Here is a 22,537-nt window from a genome sequence, read left to right as displayed (position 1 = left end):
GCGGGAGGATTTGCTATCGGGACATGTACAAATTGTTGCGTTTAATCTCGCCTCCCCTGGGCCTGGGGAAGAAGTGCCCCAACAGGGTGGCTTACAAGGTTTGCTCTCCCACACAGACCCTTTGTTTTAAAGGAAGAGGCTGTGCTGGTTCTGGACCGGTTTACAGACGCTCAGCGTTCCGATACCAGCGCCGGAAACAAAAACACGCCTGCCATGTTTCCACCGGGGGCAGCAGGGAGTCTTAAAGGAACACGCCTCTGAAAATCAATGAGCTAATTATGAATCTGGAATCTGAGAAGTTCAAATTTATGACGTATTTAATTATAACATTTTCAAGAAAAACACCAAATTTTCTCGTTGCACCTGCTTTAAAAAACCAAAACCTTCAGATTTATTTTATGATTTTATTGCTAAAACCTGAGTGAAACACTTTATTTAAAATTTATTATTCTTTTTCTTGGATCTGTGTTCAGTCAGAAACACAAGTTGGAGTTTAAAGTGACCTCATTTCCTTGTTTTTGTTTGGTTTACATTTTGTTTTTCTTTTCCACTAATTTGAAACTTTTCAACTTTTATTTTCCTTCAGGCAAAAAAAAGATAATAGATATTTACATAAATCTAGGATTATAATCTTTAGTTTCAGGTAATTGCCTTGTTCAGAAGCTGATTTTCATCATTCTTTGCAAAACTGAAAAGTGTGGCGGAGTCGGGACTGATTTTGTGTGACAAATTCAAGAAGAAATTAGAAATTAACAAATAAGGACAAAAATATTTAAATTGAAATCTACTTACAAAAATGTTAGATGCAACAGACAGTCATCATCTTTTCAAAGGTTTTCTGTAAATAATTATTTGATATGGATGAAAAAGTACTAGATCAGTTGGCAGATTATTTAATTTATAACAAGATATTTTTACCATAAGTGAAATAATATCTTACTGGAACTTGTTCTTTTTCATCACTATTTAGGAATTAGTGACTTGAAACAAGCTCGTATTTCTTGCTTAAATGTTACGTTTCAGTTAGTTTTGTCTTTTTTAACTGAAAATATGTTCAATGTTGAATTTGATTTTGTGTTTTTACAGTGAATGGACAGTTTTTCAAATTTATTATCTACAAAAATGTATTAATATTTGTTCTATTAAAATAGCTCATGCTTAGTTTATTGTTGGTGATTTTAGTTTTTCCAAACTGATACAGTTTGACAAAAAGTTTGTATTCCCCTCATTTGGTTACTTTCGTACAAATGAATCATATGAATTGGTTCATCATGAAGTCCCTGAAGGAAATGCTGAAGTTTGAGGTAACGTGACAAAACGTGGACGGTGTGAATGGTTTCCACTCAGAATGTGATTCCAGAGGAGTTTTCCTTTAAATCCTTAGATTTAAAAGTTTCAACCCGACTCATTTCTCCCACCAGGTTTCTCCCATCCTTCCTTTTCTCTCCCGGGATCCATTATTGGATGAATCAATTCAGCTGCAATGGCATTCCAGAGAAAAATCCCGGAAATCTTATTAACAAAGATTTCTGTGTTCTCCTCCTTCCCCCCCATTCCCATTTTCTGTCATATTTCTTTTCTTCTTTTTGCCATTTTTATTAATTTGCTGCCAATCCGTCTCCATGGAAATCTCCCTCCTTCCCTCTTGGAAGCGGCCGCATAAGTTACCGTGACATGTACGAGATGCTTCGCGACATGTCTCCTCCGCTCGGTCTGGGGAAGAAATGCCCTCCCCGGGTCGCCTACAAGGTAGACTCGGCTTTCAATCTGCTGCTGCTCTGCTTCCACCTGCCAAACGCCTTCAGGCTTCTGTCACTTTGATGCACTCTACGTCTTCTGGCCGCCTGTTGTGATGTTGTTTCTGTCCGCCTGCGTGTCGGGGCTTGTCGTTCATCTTTTCCTCTGCAGTCAGGCTGCGTGAAACCGATCGGTGATACTACAGAATCAAAGCGAAGCGGGAAACTTCACAGTTCGCAGAACAAAGATGGCGGAGCTAACGCAGAGCGGGGGAGAGAAACGGTCCAAACTGAGTTCAATGCGGGGTGAAAAATGCACTCTACCCGACAAGCTCCTTGAGTTTCACTTTAATTCAGCCGGACTTATAATGTCCGCTTACGCCGTGTTTCGGGGTTGTATTTTATCCGCCATTCAGCATAAGGCGCCGCTAAGTACACCTCGTTGCAGCAAACGCGGCGAAGACTCCCAGTCTCAAATTTATTTGGAAATGGGACCAATGCACTCCGAAAATGAAGGGGGCTCTATTTTCTATATTATCCGCGATCTCATTTCCAAATCAGATATGAGACTGTATGTGGTCCGTCCCGCTGCTTTCTGTTAGCTGCCGCGAGGTCCTTCTCCCTTGAAGCGGCAGAGCCGTTGATTCTGAAACAAACATGGCGGAGCTAACAGAACGGGGAAGAGAAACGGTCTACTGAGTCAGTGTGGGATTTAAAAATACATTTTATGCGGCTCTGTTTTGAAATATAAGCTGTGTCCGAATTCAGGGTCTGCATCCTTCGAAGGACGGATTTGTAGGCCGATTACGTCATAGCGTGGCGACAAGGCCTGTCCGAATTCAAAGACTCCTTCAAATGCATCCTTCAAATGCGTCCTTCTTTTCCCCAGATTTGAAGGATGGGTCCGGTGTATCCTTCACGGCCCGCGATATCCCATAATTCATTGCGGGTTCCAACTGGGCATTCAGGCAGAGCGATAATGGCGGTGAATAGCGACAAATTATTTAGCTATATAACACTTTAAATGGCACAACGTGATTTGGTTCAACGTTTTTAGGCGAGAATGTAAGTGTGTAAATCTTAAATATATGCTCGGTTCATCAATACATCACCTAATTGCAATATTGCTCTGACATTTTCGGACCTGTCTGCTCCCGCTGCTTTAACAGCCAGCTCCCCTCCAGCTGTCAGCCGGCCAGGCGCTCCAGGTTCGGTACACCGAGAGAAAACGCCTAACTCCTGGCATATTGTTATAAAAACTCCCGCTAGCTTTCCCCAATGAGTGGGAGTTAAACACCGATATTATTCAGACAGGTCTGGTTGAAAATGTTTGGTTTACAAAGTATTTCAAAGCAGAGCACATCGGTTTGATTTATTAATTAAAGTTAAGCCTTCAAACATAATAGGTTTATTTAACCGTAATGTCCTATCTGCGATGTGGAGAGTATTATATTTGTAAATGAATAATTTGTATTCCTTGTAGAAAAGTGCAGTACACATTTGAACATTTTAGAATCAAACTAAGAGATTTCCTTTTTACTATGGAACATCCTTTACTATAAAAGTTGAAGAATAATATAGAAATCAGTAATACATGACTGAAAAACAAACTTCGGCTCCGTTGTTTTTTTGTTTTTTGTTTCTTCTTCGCTCTCTGCTTCACGCTGTCACGGTTGCTTGGCAACATGAGTTACGCTGAGGTGGGGGCGGGGACAGTTGGTGAAGGCTAGACCTGTCCGAATCCACAGATATTTTTCTTCCGGTCTCAGTTTATTCCCGGCCTTCGAAGGACCCGTCCTACGTAGACCAGTCCTTCGAAGGATGCAGACCCTGAATTCGGACACAGCTATAAACACACGATAAACTTAAGTTTCACCTTGATTCAGCCGGGCTTAATGACGAAGCAGCGTCAGCTTCTCATTAACCATTTACTGTTGTGCTACGAAGGCGAGAATATCGTAATAAAAAGCGGAGATAACGAAAAATTGTAACATGATGGGAAAAAAACATGATTCCAAAAAGCAAGGTCTATTTCTGAGTTGTAATTCTGTATGAATATCTCTTCATGGGGGTTAAGTTTATATTTTCACCTTTTATTTTTGTATTTAGCAACTTAAGTTTTGTTACATGTTATAAATGTCTATTTATTAATGTGAGAACCACGATTTCCAGAATACTCAGTCAGTATCAAATACAACTGTAATAAAATGTTAAAATTGGATTAAAGGTTTTCAAAAATTAAACATGTAAAATTTAGCCATTTATGCTTTAGAAAGACAGTTTTCTTTTAATACAAGAAAGCTCAGGTATTTAAGAAAATCACTGTATTAATAAGATCAATTAACTTTAAATTTAACTCAATTGATACTCAATAGATAACTTGAAAAAAATTTGACATTCTTGTAAAACTACAACCGTATCCTTGACTTTATTCTTGTCATTTTAAGGCTTTTTTCTTGTGATTTTATTATTTAAACTTCCTTAGCGTGGCCCTGACACTCCGTTGTTCTTTCCTGTCAGTCGTGTTGAAGTGGGAGCCTCAGCGATCGTCAGGTATGCTGACTTCCAGCTGCTTACCTCCTGACATGCAGACGTAATGCGACTGTTTCCAGCATGTGCACAGCTGTCAGGTTGAATCAAACTCGACGCGGCCCTGTCCTTGCCCCAGTTAGAAACGCCGGGCCGCACGCCGACGCCGCCGCGCCTCCAAATATAACTCCTGCTGCTGAATGGGCAGGGAAAGGCACAAACAAAGAAATGTATTCACATAAACCTTTCTGCTGATCTTCCTCCTGCCAACCTGCAACACGTTTCTCTGGGTTGGGAGTTTTAGCCTCCGGTTTCCACCTCTTCTGTCTTTTAATGGCTTTTATTTTGGGCTTTGGGCGTTTTCTCCCATTTTCATTTGAATAAACCCTCAGCATGTGAAGTGTCAACAAGCATGTGTCCCTTGTTCACCTTCATTTCATCTGTTTTTGCAAAGAAAATGCAAATACTTTCAACAGGCTGTTGCACCTCTTTGAAACTGGCTGGAACTTGTAACAAACCATCATTTACTGGTTTTATGTTTGACCCTACAAACAGCCACAGTGTGAAGGTGAAGCACTAAAACATGCATGTGAGCAGGAGTCACAATTTGGGATTTATTTTTACAATGACATAATAGGACTTATGGATAAAAAAGAGAAGTAAATTTCCAACAAATAAACACTCAAATTTTGAAATAAATCTCAGAAAAAATTGAAATTTCAGAGTTTGAAAAGTTGAACATTTGCTAGGAAAACAACTCAGAAATTTAAAGATTAGTCTAAGAAATTATGTAGAAAAAAGTTGGAAATTTCAAGGTTTGAAAAGTCCAAAATTTGCTTGGAGAGAACTCAGAAATATTTAGATTAATCTAAGGAAGAACAAGAAAATATCTGAATTTGAAAAGTTTAAAATGTCTAGAAAGCAACAGAAATGTTGAGGTTGATCTAAGAAATTTATTGGATAAAACTTGAAAATGTCTGAGTTTAAAAAGTAAAAAAAAAAAACCCCGCTAGAACGAACTCAGACATTTTGAGATTAATCTCAGAAATTTTAGAGAAAAAACCTGAAAATTTTCTGAGCTTCAAAATTTAACAAGTTTAAATTTTTTCCATCTTGCTGAGACATTTGTCTTAATTCCAGTGAACTAAGATAAAACTAGATTTTGTTTTTTCAGTGTTTAAGCGCCACTGAAACCAAACACATTTAAACTGATGAGGATTAAACAAAAAGCACCCAAAGTTTTTATGTTCTTTAAATATTGAAGTCGTTTTGTTGTTGTTCTCCTCGGGTTGTTTTCCTTTTGCTTCCACTGAATTACCAGGAATAACAGTATTGACAAACTGACCCTCCAGGTTGGATTATTGATCGGCTTCTAAATCCCTCATTGATTAAAACACAGGAGATGCTGAACTCTGCACTGCAAAAACAACATTTACCAAGTACTTTCTGTTCATTCTTTAGTGTAAATATCTTATCCCTTGAAATGAGACAAAACTAACTTAGAAGTAACTTTTTAGCAAGATACGGAGTTGATTTTAAGTTTATCATTGCTTAGTGTCGATTTTTAAAAGTATTAGTACAATTGGGAGATTATTTTACTTATAAAATGACATTTTTAGTGTTTTAAGTGAACTAATCTGCTACACTGCTACACAACAGGCTCCTGTACCTCACTAGAAGGTTACTTTTAAGTTGATTTTGTGTCATTTCAAATGTGATGAGATATTTGTGGTAAACTAAACCAAACAATACTTGATAAGATTTTGTGTTTTTGCAGTGTAGCTTCTTACAGCTTCTCCAGTGAGACAATTCTCTGTTTTTCTGTTTGTCGCTGTTTTCTGGTGATTCCTGAGCAGAACCTTTTACCGTTTTCTCTTTTAGTTTAGAGTTGATCACCCTGACCTTTAACCTTTGCATCCCGCAGCGCCTGGTGAGGATGAACATGCCGATCGCCGACGACAACACGGTCCATTTCACCTCCACGCTGATGGCTCTGATCCGCACCGCGCTGGAGATCAAGCTGGCGTCCGGTGAGACTCACAGACCACAACTCCCAGAGTTCCCTGCTGCTGTACGGGCGACTCATGTTGGTTTAACCTGATCTGTGTGTGTGTGTGTATGTGCATGTCAAGGCGTGCTGGCACAGCGTCTGTGCGACGCCGACCTGAAGCGGGAGATCCACCGCGTTTGGCCCAACCTGCAGCAGAAGACCGTCGACCTGCTGGTCACGCCGCATAAGTGTGAGCCGCAGCTGCAGCACCAACTTCCTTATCCAAGTTAAACATCACATTTCATAGCAAAATTTTTAAATTTAGTGTAATAATAACTGACCTGTGAACTTCAAGAGGTCAAACATGAAACATACATTTGATAGTAAAAATTAGGGATGCAAGATATATCAGCACCAACATCGTTATTGGCCAATATTAGTAAGTTCTTAACGTGTGTGTGTGTGTGTGTGTGTGTGCGTGTGTGTGCGCGTGCGCGTGCGCGCCTGTGTTAAAGTGTGATGGATCTTACAGTAAAGATTTTCTTCTTTTTTCCTCCCTATCAGCTGTACTTCGCTGCTCCTCTGGCGCCATCTGGTGGCCGCAGGCATGAACTGCGTCTGACTGTTTTCTCTCTGCAGACAACGAGCTGACGGTGGGGAAAGTTTATGCTGCCCACATGATCTTTGACTACTACAAACAGAACCGGGCCAAGAAGCTCCAGCAGCAGAACCCGTCTGGGATCTCTCAGGTAAACGGACCTGAGGACTGGTTCTGACTGAACTGGTTCTGACTGAACTGGTTCTGACTCACTGGTTTTACTGGGATGTTTTCCTGGATCAGTCATATTGAAATGTTTGTTTTGGTTCTGGTCCGTTTGCAGAGTAAGCTGGGCGCTCTGTTCCGCCCGGTTCTGCCCTTCACTCATCTACACGAGCCGGCGCCGCCAATCAAACCGGCTCTGCCACCAGAACCAGAACCCAAAACACAAGCCCCACCCACTTCCACCAGCAGCACCGCCACCAATATGGACGCCAACATGGACGCCGTGTAAGACACCCAACGGACTGATCAACTGTTTATCCATCTGGTCATCCAACCAACCAACTAACATCCATCCATTCATTCAACTGTTCATCCATTCATCCATCCATTCATTCAACTGTTCCTCCATCCATCCATCCATCCATCCATCCATCCATCCATCCATCCATCCATCCATCCATCCATCATCCATCCATCCATCCATCCCTCCCTGATTCCATCAGTGTTAGTTTCCTTGGTTTTGTCTGGTCATAATGTTTTGCACTGTCTCTGTCTCCCCTCCCAGTCTGAACCAGAGGACTTCCATCAAACATTCCCAGTCTGGAGATTTCTCCCCGGCGGCTGCGAGGCTGAAGCCGCGCCGCCGGCTGCAGAGAGGCCAGTCAGAGGACGTCCACCGCTGCAGCAGAGCTCAGGTAGAAAAACTACTTCCTGTTTCTGATTCCTCCAAACTCCCGCTGACGGCGTTTCGTGTCAGGAGCGGCAGGCCGACCCAAAGCCGGAGAACATGTCTGACGCAGAGGGCCGGCCCGGCCTGGAGGGCCACGCCAGAGCCGCATCGCTGCCACGCCTAAACGCAGAGTACCACGTAAGCATCGTCTTCCTCTACTCGAAGGCTTTCAAAATGGCCGACCTGAAGATTCCCTGGTGGAAACACACCAAGGGTTGCTGCTCTAGTTTATAGTGTAAATATCTTAGTTCAATTGAATTAAAACAAAACTGACAAACACTGACTTAGTCCCTCATCAAAAACAAACCTGGAGTGTTGATTCTTTAATGCATTTGAGAAATCCTTCAGTCTCCATGGCAACCATTCAGCTGTGCAGAACGCTTGGCTGGACCTAGCTCCGCCTTCGAGCACAAAGCTCCTCCCCCTCTCAGCTCCTTCAGACTAGCCAGCAGTAATCAGCAAACACCTGGTGGAGCTGAGAGTCTGCTGAGCTCATTCTGTGAGCCACTAGTAAAAACCTTGTTTAAGGGTTAATTAAAGGGTTAATGGAGCAGCCATGTTGTTTCAGAAAGAGCAGGAGTTTTTAAAGAGACAGAAGCCTAACTTCAAGGAGTTAAATTACGAAGCCAGATTTATTTTGAGTCATTCGATACATATGAAGGCAACATGGTGATCTACGCCTGGACGACACATAATAAAGCCCCTTTAATATTGATGAAAAACTTTATATTTTTACCACCAGTATTTTATTTTTTAGTTGTTGGTAAAAGACCACGAGTCTTTTCTCCCTGCAGCGCTAGACTTGTGCGTTTTTATGTTTACCCAGAATGCCCTGCGTTGTAGTCCACTTCCTGGTTTTGGATCAGACTAGAGTCTGCTTGGCATTCAAACTGGACTTTCTAAACAAACCAACTCTTCTTTTATTCTCGTTATTTTCCTTTAAGAGCTTCTGTACTTATACGCATGAATTAATCAAACTTTTTAACAGAAAATATGTTGAATTATAATAAAATGTTCAGATTTTATTGCTGTTGCTGTTTATTCCTGTTTTTTTATCTTCAGTTTTTCCTTTCAAAGGGTTGAGTAAACCATCTCTGCATGTCCAGTGATGTAACTCTCATAAACTTTAAACAGTTCTTAATGTGTATTAATTTCATTCTGTGGAATCTGCTGTGTTGACGCCACGTTTAGAGGATTTGTTTCTCTGGATTTTTCCACCCGTCTGTTCAGCTTTACTGTCTCACTGTCTGGTTTCCGTCTGTCACCGTCTTTCCCTCCACGATTCTTGAACACGTGCTTTCCCGCTGTTTACTTTGCATTTTTAAGCTCCTTAAAGAATTCAGGTCTTTCCAATTATTCAGTTTAACCACAAATTCAACAGGTTTGTTTTGTTTATGTGAGACAAAGTAGTAAAAAAATAGAAGCTCAACATTATTTTACAAATAAACATCCAAAAAGTCTGTTGCTAATGTATAGTCAGTAGTTGTAAGTAATTTTATTGTATAAATACCTTAATCTATTCTTTAGGAGAACCTGATGCAAATCTACACTTCTGCTGGTAACGTAGCTAATTTTAAGTTAGCGCTTAGCATTTTGCTAGCTTAGGGAACATTTATCACACTTAGCTTCCCCCTAAATTAATATTATAGAAAACCCAAAATTTACATTTTCAGTTCAAGTTTTTGTTATTGACTGTTAGAGATTCTTTATGTAGTTAGACGGTTTATGTTCATGCTCTTATTTTGAAGTGGATGAACACAGAGCAGTTCCATTTCCTCTCTACATGTTCTTTATTTTTCCCCAGTGACTTTATTTAAAACAAGAAACATACAGAAACAAAATAAATCATGGACAGTAGAGAACATTATAACAGCGTTTTACAGGTAATGTAGATGAATAAAAAGAGAAGTAAATTTCCACCAAAATACTCCAAGTTTTCTGAGTTTCTAAATGAAAAATAAAAAAAAATCCAGAGCAACAAAAAGTATGAAAATCTTTTGACCCAACCACTTTAAAAGATAATATACAGATAAAGCATATGAATTCAGAAAACATGAAGAGATGAGGATTTACTCTAGACTTATTTTTAAAAAAAGACCGACTATTCAAAATTTGTCATTTTTAACATTTTTATACTTCCATTTGGGTCTCAACTTCTTCTAAAAATAGTACAAGTGTTTAAAAGTACCAAACGCCCAGCCATTTTCTGACAATGTTACTCCGTTACCTAGCAACCCCAGCGGAACTCTGCCCGTTACCTACCGTTACCTAGCAACCCCAGCGGAACTCTGCCCATTACCTAGCAACCAGTGTAAATGTTGGAGTTAATTTAGGTTTAAAGTAACAGAACCTGTTTAAGGAAGCGCGATCATGTTATTTAATGTAAAAAAAAAAATGCTACTTAAAATCAACATTTATAATTAAATGTGTCTAAAACTCCAGTTTAACATTTATTTTTCTAAAGAAACTGACATTAGGAGCTAATTTTCCCCGTTGGGTTCTGTGGGCAGCAGGAAACTACAGAAACAGCCTCATTCTTCTTCTTCTTCTTCTCTTCCTGTCTTCCCGTTTTTTCTTGTGTTGATGCTCACTGCTAATGTTTTGCCCGCCTCCTCTTGTGCGTGCTGTCCTTAGCGGAGCCACCCTCGCCACGCCCCCGGGACACACCTGGCAGTATGTACCACCTGTTGCGCCACCTCTCTGTCCTCCCCTCTTCTCTCTCTTTGTGTTTTTGCCTCCATCACATCGCAGTTAATGCCCTCCACAACGCACCACCCATTCCATATAATCTCATTTTTAAAAAGCGATTTACATTCACATTGAAGCCATACATCCTTGAAAGGTATCTGTATGTGTTCTCAGGTTCGTCTCCTGCTTTTCAGCAGTACGGTGCTGCACACTGTGGTTGTGAGTGTTTGTGTCGTTCTGTGGAAGGTAGAGACGGTACTGCTGCTCTTCTGTTTTGAAGATTTCTCACTTAAAACCTGTTCGGTTTTCTCATTTCTACTGATTTCAGTCTTAAAATCTTATTTGGTTCGTTAAATTGAGACAATAAGCTGCAAAAACACAAAATGTTACCAAGTATTTTATCTAGTTTTTACATTATTTCACTAATTATGTGGGAAAATTTAGTTTTTGCAGTGTAAAAGCTTGATTTAAGTCAATAATTTTTGAATATTCATAAAAATTACTTATTCCACTGGGAGTGAAATAATCTGCAATTTTAAGGAATTATTGATTTACAAAAAGCTCCTATTGAAAAGTTACCTGTAAATTAGTTTTGTCTCATTTAAAATGTACTAAGATATTTGATAAAAAATACTTTGTATTTTTGTGTTTTTGCAGTGCAGTTTGTGTGTTTTTGGGGATTTCACTGCAAAAACACAAAATGCTACCACATTTTTTTGTCTAGTTTTTAGTGGAAACAGTTTAGCACACTTTAATTGAAACTAATTTGAAAATAACTTTTCAGCGAAATACAGGAGTTTAAGGAAATAATTCCTTGATTTAAAAAAGTACCAGCAGTTTATTTCACTTATAACATGGAAAAATGTTTTAAGTGAAATCATCCCAATTTTATAAATCTTTCAAGAATTTTGACTTAAAACGAGCTCTTGCACTTCAAAAACTGTGGAACGATACTGTTAACAAGTTGTTTTATTTTCATAGTTTTTCATGCAAATATCTGGTCAGACTTGAAATAATTTAAAATTAACTTACAGAAACTTTCCAGCAAGAGATATGAGTTTATTTTAAGACAATAATTCCTTAATATTGATGAATTTTCCCTTGTTATAAGTTAAATAATCTGCTACTTTTTCAATATTAAGGAATTGTTTTCTTAAAACCAGCTCCTGCTTCTAGCTGAAAAGTTACTTGTTAGTTTTTCTTATTTCAAGTTAACTAATTTATTTCCACTATAAACTATATATGGTGGAAATTGGTCAGATTTTGTGTTTTTGCAGTGTAATTTTCAGGCTTTAAATTAAAATTGGAAAACTTTTAATTCTGTCCATTTTTGCGATGGGAACAGAAGTAGAGAAAATTCTGGTGCAAATTATTTATTTCAGTTAAAATAATGAGATTTTAAGGCTGCTTGCTGAATAAAATGACTGTTAAAGTCGTTTTCTTAACATGATGTCGTCTCTGGATTCTGACTGCAGCGACGTCTCAAACTGTGAGAGAGGAACAAGAACCACCGCTCCACCAATTCACTGCAAAATGTATCTAATCAGACTCATAATTTAACATTTTAAGTCTATAAAATGGTTCGTTTTGGTTTAAATTGCTGCTAATTTCAGTTGGAAGGTGAGTTTTGGTTGCTGGTTCAGTTCCTCGACTCACCAGTTTGATTTCTGCAACCGACAAGGTAAGAACCAGACAGAGTGAGCAGCACTATCTAATAAAATAAATTAATTAACTGTCAGTTTTAAGGAGAAAAGTGAATACTTTAATATGATGCATTACATATTTTTAGTGTGTCCCTCTAACTGCCTTTTTTAGCAGTTCAAAAACCAAATGTACCTTAAAATGTTTAATTATGCAGAGTGGAAACCATCTTAGCATGGAAGTTACACTGTAAAAACACAAAATCTTACCAGGTATGTTATCTAGTTTCTCGTGAAAATACACTTGAAATAAAAGAAAACTATCTTACAGTTAACTTCTCAGCTAAATATAGTAGCTTGTTTAAAGAAAATAATTCCTTAATATCAATGAAAAAGTTAAACTTCCACCGGCAGATCATTTCACTTAAAACATTTTTCTCATCTTATAAATGAATTAATCTGCCAGTAGAACTTGTATTTTTCATCAATTAAGAGATTATTGACTTAAAACAAGCTCCTATATCTTGCTGAAAAGTTGCTTGTAAGCTAGTTTTCTTTTATTTAACTTTAAGATATTTTCAGTAGAAACTGGACAACAATACTTGGTAAGATTTTGTGTTTTTGCAGTGCAAACCTCACCTCTGAGTTCATTTGAATCCATCTCACCTGTGGGTGTATTTTGGCAAATAAAATAATTTTTGGTAATTTTAACAAAAAACAAGAGAGGTTTAGTCTAATTTAACTTCAAGCAGCAGCTTCATTTCCATCGATTATATCATTGGAGTTACAGAAATAAATTTGCTTAATGGAGACGCGCTAGCTTTGAATTAACTTGTTTTTTGATAAAAAGTTTTGGTGATGAGATGAGGCGGGTGTTTTGGACATATCAAAATTTGCAAAACTGCAATAAAAACACTTTTTCGCATCACACGAGTCACATGATCAACAACAGGATGTTACCACTGTTGGAAACGACAAAGAAGAAAACAGGAAGTAGTTGGAGGATGATGGCAGTTCAGTCTTCATTCAGACGTTCAAACAGGTTTAATGTTTAGACGTGAAGTCGCTGCTCTCTGGTTTCATGTTGTGAATATTTTATCGATCTACTGCCAAGCAGTCCGCTTGACCTTTGACCTTTCCCTCGTCCCTCCTTCCAGCCGATCGTTGACCTCAGCCCAATAAAACGCTCAGCGTCATCGCTGACGCCCCAGCAGATCGGGTTGAGGGACTACGACCTGGAGCGGGTTGACCAGAGCCGGTTCTGTGCCGGACCGGACCCGGACCGGACCCACCACCATCACCACCATCACCGCTGCCACCGCCGCAGAGACAAGGACAAAGACAGGAAGCAGAAGTCTCTGGATAAAACGTCCTCAGCGCCGCCGACCGGCGCAGTCGGTGAGCCAGAAAAAAATTAAACACCAAAATTTACATCTTTACCAAGAAATTCTGGTCCAGTTTCTGCTACAAGTATCGTAGTTCACTTGAAATAGGAGATTCTTATAGATTCTGAATAAGTTATTTAAACCAGACCAGAAGTACTTGGTAAGTTTTTTCAGTGTTGAGGCGCCACAAACTGCAGAAATGTTTTCCTCACAAGGTTCCTTCTGGTTTTAGCTGCAGGTTTTGGTCACAGAAATTGGTTTCTGTTACTGGTGATCTGCTAAAGTTATACTGACTGGTTTCTGACCAGTAAATAGTCGCTGCTGGGTTTCATAGCTGAGATAAAAGGCCAGAGCAGACGGAGGTCAGAAACGTCCTGGTGGGAACCAAAACCAGCAGCAGGAAGAAAGAGAAGAAGAAAGTTTGAGACATTAAAGCTCATCTGACGCCTGATTATGATGAAATTACTTGTTTATGTTTGATTCACTGCGTTTCCTTTACAAATATGCGCATAACTTTGTCAGTATTCTGCTAATGTTGCGATTAAAATGCCATGTGATTAAGTTTGATCATGTGATGAGTCATTAGAAACTGGCAGAGCTTTAAATGTTTAAAAGTAAACTGTCTCCGTAAGTCGTTGAACGTCTGCGTCCTGTAGGTTCGTTTGAAGACCCGTCAGCCGACGGTTTGTCCAGAGAGCGAGCGAGGGAGCGGGACCGCAGCCGACCCCATGAGAGGAGGCACCACTCCTCCGCCGGGGAGAAGCAGCGCTACTACTCCTGCGAGCGCTACGGCAGCAGGGAGCCGGGTCAGGCCCGGTCGGCCGGTCCGAGCCGGTCCACGTCTCCGGGAGAGGGCCAGGACTGTGGCCTCATCAAACAGGTGAGACATGTTCCAGTAAACGATGGTGCAGTAGGTCTGCCGGGCCAGGTGGTGGCGCTGTAGCCGTGCGGTTCGGACGTATTATCTATTGATATTGGTCATGTTCTATATTATTGATTATTGCCCAGGCCTGCCTTAAAGTGACAGTGTAGTTGTGCTTCCCAGCAGGGAAGCACTGTGACGAAGCCGCCGTCTGGTACCAGCGCTCAGGCCCGCGGGCGCCGCCAGCTCCCCCAGACGCCGCTCACGCCTCGGCCCGCCGTGGCCTACAAGACCCCCACCTCCTCAGCTGCAACGCCCAGCGCCTCCACGCCCGGGTCTCGCTTCGTCCGCGCCGCATCGGAGCACGACCGCCTGCTAGCGGCTCAGGAGGAGCCCAAAGCTCCAGTTGGTCCGGACTCTAACGCGAGCCGGCAGCAGCTGGACTCGTCCCTGCTGGAGGAGGGCGAGGACTTCCAGGACGCTGTGAGCAGCCATGGGGGGGGACACTCCTCCAGAAGCGCCGCCGTACAGGGGCGGGCAGCGGGCGTGCCGAACGGCTACCACTTCACGCTGGGGTCTGCGCCGGGCAGCAGCAGGGGAGTGGCGGGTCTCAGGGAGCGGGAGGAGGAGGACTGGTGCTAGCTGGGCGCGAAGCTTCACAGCTGAAACTGAAACGCTAAAAACCTGCTGCTGAGCGCCGAGGTCGGCCGGCTGGAGCCCGGCAACTGGGACTGTGCTGCTGAAGGAGTTCACTGATCATTCACTGCCAAAACACCAAATACTACCCAGTGTTGTTGGTCCAGTTTCTACTGCAAATATCTTCATACACTTGAAATAAGATTAAACTAACTCACAAGTAACTTTTCAGCAAGATATTGGAGCTGGTTTTAGGTCAAAAATCCCTTAATATTGACAAAGTACTGACTCCACTGTGATTATTTTATAGAATGGAAAAAATGTCTTATGAGTGAAATAATCTTCTAGTGGAAATAGTATTTTTCCAATCAAAATTAAAGTGGGCATATTATGCAAAATTCATATTTTACACATTTTTATACTTCCATTTGGGTTTCTACTGCTTCTAAAAGCAAAACAAGGTCTTTAAATAAAAACACCCAGCCTGTTTTTGACATAATCTTCATGTTTTTTGGCCTCTGGAAATCAAGATGTTTAAAAAACCTCCAGAATTTAACGTCACAAATCAGCAGGCGCTGCACCGTTACCTAGCAACCCCAGCAGAGTTCTGCTCGTTACCTAGCAACCCTAGCAGAGTTCCACCTGTTACCTAGCAACTCCAGCAGAGTTCCACCTGTTATCTAGCAACACAAGCTCAGCTGGTTTTACCACTGTATGCGTTGTACAATGGCTGCTGGACAAGACAAGTGTTTTGTTGTTGACTTATCATACAGGAACCACTTGCTGCATTCTTGTAGTTGCAAGAGGCTCCACTTCTGCTTTTCAAAGATGTATGGTTGTATAATTGTCCATCTGCTGGCAGCCATTTTCACATACAAGTGTAAACATTGAGTTAGGGGGCGTGGCCAGCAGCAGCTTATTTGGATTTAAAGTGACAGAGACTCTAAAACAGCTAAAATGTGATTATCTAAGGATGATTTTGTGTAAAAATGTAATGAAAATGTTTTGTTTTGCAAATAGATGTTTCCTAACCTGCATAACAGGTCACCTTTAGGGAATCACTGACTTAAAACAAGCTCCTATTTTTTTCTTAAAAGTTACTTGTAAGTTACTTTTGTCTCATTCCAGGTGTATTGAAATATTTGCACTAAAAAACAGATAAAAAATGCTTGGTAAGATTTTGTGTTTTTGCAGTGTTCCAGCTTTTTGTGTTAATCTCTAATATTACAACCTCTTTACAAGAAAAACAAACTTTTTCTATCCCATTTACTTGCACTGAGATTATAGCACACGTGAAAACCCTTAACCTTCTGCCTTGGCTGGTAAATTCAGAAGATATAAGCCAAAATGTTGAGAGTGAAGCTGTAAACTGTTTCAGACCAATCATAATGCCTCATTCCTGACCTTATCATAGCTGCTCACAAATTTACACTTTATGGCTCTTTTTGTTTGTTTTGTCACAATCAGAACAACATTTCTGAGTTTGTTTATTTTTGTTTGTTTAGCTGCTACTTTGGTGTAATTTTTGCAACAAAAAAAAAAGGTTCAAATGTTTTCATTCAGGTATTTAGATTCTTATAGAACATGTTAAATAAATAGAGATCATGGGTAGAAAAGGAGAACAACCAATAGAGGCAAAAATGTGGAATCTCTACTTTTTATTTCACTTTAAAGCTGAAAAAATTCACAGATACGACAAAAAGCTGTTTTATTTTAGCAGATGAACATTCAGAGTTTTTAAAACAAGCCTGAAACAATTTCATTGCATTTTTTTTGCTTTATTTTCAGAGGACAAAATCTAAAATGATTAAGTTGTTTTGGGAAAAAATGAATTAATTGCCCTTTAATTTACATTTGTAAAACAAATACCTCCATATGTCTCAAGTTCAACTGAGGACCAAAATGGCAACATTTGTTTCATTTTCTGTTGGACCATTTCGCTTTCTCACTGCACCCAGTCAAACAAACCAAAATAACTTACAAAAGCTTTTCCCCTCCTCACCTGCGGGGGCGATGCACCAAAAACCACTGAAGAAAACAACACTAAAAGAAGACAATAAATGCAACTTCCTGTTTCACAAAATGCAAATGAAAACGGAGTGGCGTCTCCTTTATCTTTTGTTAAAAAAACACGAGCCAGCTCTGCCACTAGCGCGTTTGTTTTGGTTGTATTTACCCAGAATGCCCTGCGCCGTAGTCCGCTTCCTGCTGGTCGTGGTGTGAACACATCCTTGCAAATGTTCAGTTTTGTTTCTCCTAGCTGCAAGTTTTAGATCCATTTCTTTGAGATCAGCAGAACACGGTTAGTTCATTTTCCAGGGTAAGTTCTCCTCTTGTGCAGGTATAGAAACGCTAATCACAGGCTATCGTTGAGGAGCTAGCATAGGTAGCATATTTATCCAGTTAATATAAAGTTGAATACTCTTAATGATCGACTAACGATTAATTTATAAGTGGCCATTTTCTTAAAGATCCCAGTTTTCTCTTGCATCAAGAGAACTGACCATCTTTCTATGACATGAAGGGCTAAATTTGTCATATTTGACATTTTTACATGTCGGCTGTGACTGAACAGACTGAAAATGGTGGGGAGTTTTCACGCTATGACACTAAGACAGCCCTCAAAACCAACTGTTCTTATTAGCATAATGTATTTTTATACTAGGTTATTTTCTGCGTTTTCCTCCGTTATCACATCCCCGTCATCGTGGCGTGTTAGTCATTTTGGTTGAGAAATTGATGCTCGGTTGAATTAACTTAAGGAGCTTTTAGAGTTTTTATACTTCAGAGAAAAGGGTCACATAAGGTTAATTTTGTATCCCATAAATGTCTGTTAGGACCGTTTCGTTTCAGAGCGCCGCCATCTTTAATACTGTATCGACTGCTCCATTTACGGATAACCAGCAGTGCCCTCTGCTGGATGGTGGCCAAACTGCAACACTAAAAAAAAAAAAAAAGAAAGGTCTAACCGGACATTATTAGCTAATTGATTGGAACTAATTTTAATCTAATAAATTAATTGACAATCGCAATTCGATAGTTTGCATCACTGATATACATTTTTTTGTTTGTTTGATCCACCTGTAGCTGAGATTCCACATTTCCTGCCGCTTTTTCACTGTCACGGTTTTGTAATCTGTACAGGATGTAAAAAGGTTTCGGTGCACACAGAACCACAGGAACTCTTTTTCTGGCGATAAGTGGCCAAATACCAAGTGCCTCGTTTACCACAAAGTTGTTAAAGTTTCAGCTTCGCTTCGGTTCAGATGGACTTGAGCCGAGAGCGCAGAATGACTGTGGCTGGGATGAAAAAATATACATGAACATTTTGATTTAAATGCAGAAATATACTTTTTTGTACAATTCTTCTGGTGGGTGTTTTCAAATTAGTACAATTAATTCAGAGTAAGTAATGTAGTGCATGACAAGGGTAGTGTTTGTACTGAAGGGTTTGTGGTAAGTATTTGCCTTTATTCTCTCACATATTTACTGCCAGTCAGCCACAGAAATCGGTTTCTCAGTTGAGAAAAAGTGCCATTTTATAAAATCTATATAAAAGAAAATATTTCAGAACCACCTGCCTCCTCCAGCATGTGTTATATTTATCGTCTCTGCCATAAAAGCTCAGATTTTCTGGGCTTTCCTCCTCCTCTTTTTGGTTTTTAAAGGACTACTGTGTGACGGTTAACGAAAACGGAGTGGCGTCAGATTTTAGCCACTCCGTGACAATGTCAGTTGGAAAATGTCAGTTGGAAAACTGACCTAAATGTAAACTCACAGGTTCAATAAAGAGTTGTGTTGTTGCAGATGACTGTTCACTGAAAAATATAAAAAGTAGGGCTATGCAACAAGACGACACTTCATCTGCCCGTAGCTTTACCCGCTGCAGTCCCCGGGTTCAGGCTTTCGTGCGACTGCGAGCGGATTTTACGTCCGTGTGTGAAGAGTTGTAAATTAAATCTGTATTAATAGATGTACAGCTGAGGCAAAAACAGCGTGTAAAAAGTGTGAAGCACCGGGTTTTATTTTTGTTTTTCTGTGAGAGGTGGAAACAACCCACAAATGAAAACTGTGGCCGCAGATTCGTTTCTAAAATATGAATTAAAGCCACATTTTTCAGAATAACAGTGAAAAAGACTCGATAAGGCTTTGTCCTCGGTCCTTACCTCCTTCCACTGGGATTTTTTTTTAAAGGTAAGGCTTGCTGTATGTTATATGTTTGCTTTTGTCAATAAATTCCGAAAAAATGAACAATTATTATGAATAATGATGATTTTGTCTGAAAAACTGGTGAGCGGTGTGAATATATATATTCAGTAGTGGACAGGAAGCTAGCTAAAGCACGATGCTAATATGCTAACTTCAATTCAAATTACGTCTGCTCTTGAAAGACTACAATCCTCAAACACCAATTTAATTTCGACATAATTTACATGTTCTATAATGTCACTAGATACTGCAGTTATGTTTCTTTCTAGTGTTTTATTTTGTTCGTGCATGTTTTACGTTTGAAATCGAGATAAATTGAAGAACGGAAACGGAACTGCTGCGTAAAGTCTTCACCCTTTCAAAATAAGAGCATGGATATCAACGCTTAGCTACTTGAAGAATTCTTAACCGTTCAGAGCCGAAGTTTTAAACCAAATGTCAAATTTTATTCAGCTGTTAACAAAACAGTGAAGAAAATTAGCGCTGTGAAGTTTATCCAGGATATTTAATTTAGGGAAAGCTAAGTGTGCTAAACATTCAAAAACGTAGCAAAAAAGCTAAATAAAAATTAGCTCCACTTGTTAGTGGAAGTATACCCACAACTGCTGGTGTACGTTTTTACACCAGAAGTCATAATGATCCCAGCAAGGTTAATAAAAAGGGAATTTTCACAAAAGAGACGAGCAATGCTTATAACTGCCTATTTTAAAACTTTGAATGACAAATATACTTTGTCTTTGTGCTACCAAAGAAGCTAACCAATGAAAATTAATGGTACTCCTAGATTTGCTAATAGCATCTTTGTATTTCAACTTCAAAACCTCTATTTTATTGATATTTTTTTATGGACAATATTTGTGAATACACAGATTTTCTGCTAATAACTTGGAGGAACGTTCCATAGAAAAATTTGCAGATAGTCCCATGTAAAGCAACTAAAATTATCTAAAAGTCAAACTAAGCTAAAATAATAAATTTTTTGGAACTAGCTGAGGATTTTATAAATCACAGGATAGTGCAGTGAAAAAGTATTTACTACTTTTACATTCCTTCTAGTTTTTGCATTTTTGTCACACCTAAATGTTTCAGAACATCTAATAAAATATGATTATAAAGCTAACAAATGGTAGATTGCTAGAAATAATCCCAGAATTAAACAATTTTTGATCAAAACTTGTCTGACAGCATGAAGCAGGATTACAGTTCACAAAAAGCAACGTAAAAAAAATCTAACAGAAACAAAGCAATAGTTACAGTTCCTGCAAACAATGGAGGACGGAACGTCAAGAAGAGTGAATGATGTCCATGAAAAACCTGGAAATGAGTCCAGCAGACTTCCAGGTATTCAGAGAGAACCTGAGTCAGACGACCTTGGCTTCACCTTGGAGCCTGGAGAGACTCTCAGGTGGAAACGTTTAAGCCGCAGTGTTCATGCACGGAGAAGAAATGGGAAGAATGTCCAGAACTGAGAAACATCTGGGAGAGAAGATGATCTGAAGATGAAGGAAGATGGACAGAAAACTGAACTACGCTGTACGAAAGCTGCCGGGTTGCGATTCTGGAGGACCAGAAATAAAAACCAGTCCTACAGGATCCACAGCACAGATGTTGAGGAAGATGTTTCAGTCAAATAAGACACACTCTTTAGTCTGGGTTTCTAACTACACATCCCCTGAATCCACCGCTCTCCCTCGTTGGGTCTCAGTTCTTCACAGCTTGGTGGATGTTTTAAATCTGTAAATACGATGACCTGATTAACCCGTACAACTTAAAAAGTAGGTGGAGGAAATGCAAAACTATATGCTGAAGTTATGAATGATGTTTTCAAACTCATGGTTGAAATGATTCAAGACTGCAGCAAGTGGAACCACCAGCATCGTGTCAGAAACCCAACATATGACACAATGATGAATGTGTATTAGTTAAGAGTTAGACTTGAGTAAAGTGAGTTCTTTGTGAATTATAAACTACTAAACATGAACAAGTATAAAATGACCTAACTACTAAACAAGTATAACATGACTTCACTATTAAACTCGTATAAAATGACTTAACTGCTAAAAATGTATAAAATGACTTCACTACTAAAAATTTATAAAATGACTTAAGTACTAAACATGTATAAAATGAATTAACTACTAAACTCGTATAAAATGACTTACCTACTAAACATGTATAAAATGACTTAACTGCTAAAAACGTATAAAATGACTTAAGTACTAAACATGTATAAAATGAATTAACTACTAAACTCGTATAAAATGACTTAACTGCTAAACAAGTATAAAATGACTTTACTAAAGTATAAAATGGCTTAACTACTAAACAAGTATAAAATGGCTTAACTACTAAAGAAGTATAAAATGGCTTAACTACTAAACAGGTATAAAATGGCTTAACTACTAAACAAGTATAAAATGGCTTAACTACTAAACACGTATAAAATGACTTAACTACTAAACAAGTATAATATGGCTTAACTACTAAACACGTATAAAATGGCTTAACTACTAAACTCGTATAAAATGACTTAACTACTAAACAGGTATAAAATGGCTTAACTACTAAACAGGTATAAAATGGCTTAACTACTAAACATGTATAAAATGGCTTAACTACTAAACACGTATAAAATGGCTTAACTACTAAACTCGTATAAAATGACTTAACTACTAAACAGGTATAAAATGGCTTAACTACTAAACAGGTATAAAATGGCTTAACTACTAAACAAGTATAAAATGGCTTAACTACTAAACACGTATAAAATGACTTAACTACTAAACAAGTATAATATGGCTTAACTACTAAACACGTATAAAATGGCTTAACTACTAAACACGTATAAAATGGCTTAACTACTATACAAGTATAAAATGGCTTAACTACTAAACACGTATAAAATGGCTTAACTACTAAACACGTATAAAATGGCTTAACTACTAAAGTATAAAATGACTTAACTACTAAACACGTATAAAATGGCTTAACTACTAAACACGTATAAAATGACTTTACTAAAGTATAAAATGGCTTAACTACTAAACAAGTATAAAATGGCTTAACTACTAAAGAAGTATAAAATGGCTTAACTACTAAACAAGTATAAAATGGCTTAACTACTAAACACGTATAAAATGACTTAACTACTAAACAAGTATAATATGGCTTAACTACTAAACACGTATAAAATGGCTTAACTACTAAACTCGTATAAAATGACTTAACTACTAAACAGGTATAAAATGGCTTAACTACTAAACAGGTATAAAATGGCTTAACTACTAAACACGTATAAAATGGCTTAACTACTAAACACGTATAAAATGGCTTAACTACTAAACTCGTATAAAATGACTTAACTACTAA

At 38.9% G+C, this 22,537-nt stretch overlaps 1 protein-coding gene across 1 annotated transcript in view; it reads left to right on the top strand.

Moving 5' to 3' along the window:
* Positions 1 to 19,216, top strand: part of LOC106920571 (voltage-dependent N-type calcium channel subunit alpha-1B-like) — an 85,758-nt gene extending 66,542 nt beyond the window's left edge. The window contains exons 36-45 of the mRNA XM_088011375.1: positions 1,653 to 1,749; positions 6,190 to 6,295; positions 6,398 to 6,505; positions 6,895 to 7,004; positions 7,137 to 7,303; positions 7,584 to 7,713; positions 7,776 to 7,886; positions 13,234 to 13,474; positions 14,118 to 14,341; positions 14,507 to 19,216. Of these exons, the coding sequence (XP_087867501.1) occupies positions 1,653 to 1,749; positions 6,190 to 6,295; positions 6,398 to 6,505; positions 6,895 to 7,004; positions 7,137 to 7,303; positions 7,584 to 7,713; positions 7,776 to 7,886; positions 13,234 to 13,474; positions 14,118 to 14,341; positions 14,507 to 14,965 (1,753 nt within the window). The 3' untranslated portion in view covers positions 14,966 to 19,216. The remainder of the gene's footprint in view (positions 1 to 1,652; positions 1,750 to 6,189; positions 6,296 to 6,397; positions 6,506 to 6,894; positions 7,005 to 7,136; positions 7,304 to 7,583; positions 7,714 to 7,775; positions 7,887 to 13,233; positions 13,475 to 14,117; positions 14,342 to 14,506) is intronic.
* Positions 19,217 to 22,537: the final 3,321 nt, after the last annotated feature.

This window comes from Poecilia mexicana, unplaced genomic scaffold (assembly GCF_051168715.1).
Source record: "Poecilia mexicana isolate PSO_F unplaced genomic scaffold, ASM5116871v1 scaffold_12, whole genome shotgun sequence".
Taxonomy (NCBI): domain Eukaryota; kingdom Metazoa; phylum Chordata; class Actinopteri; order Cyprinodontiformes; family Poeciliidae; genus Poecilia; species Poecilia mexicana.
The sequence above is the reverse complement of the archived record's forward strand: the minus strand, read 5'-3'. Positions and strand labels throughout refer to the sequence as shown.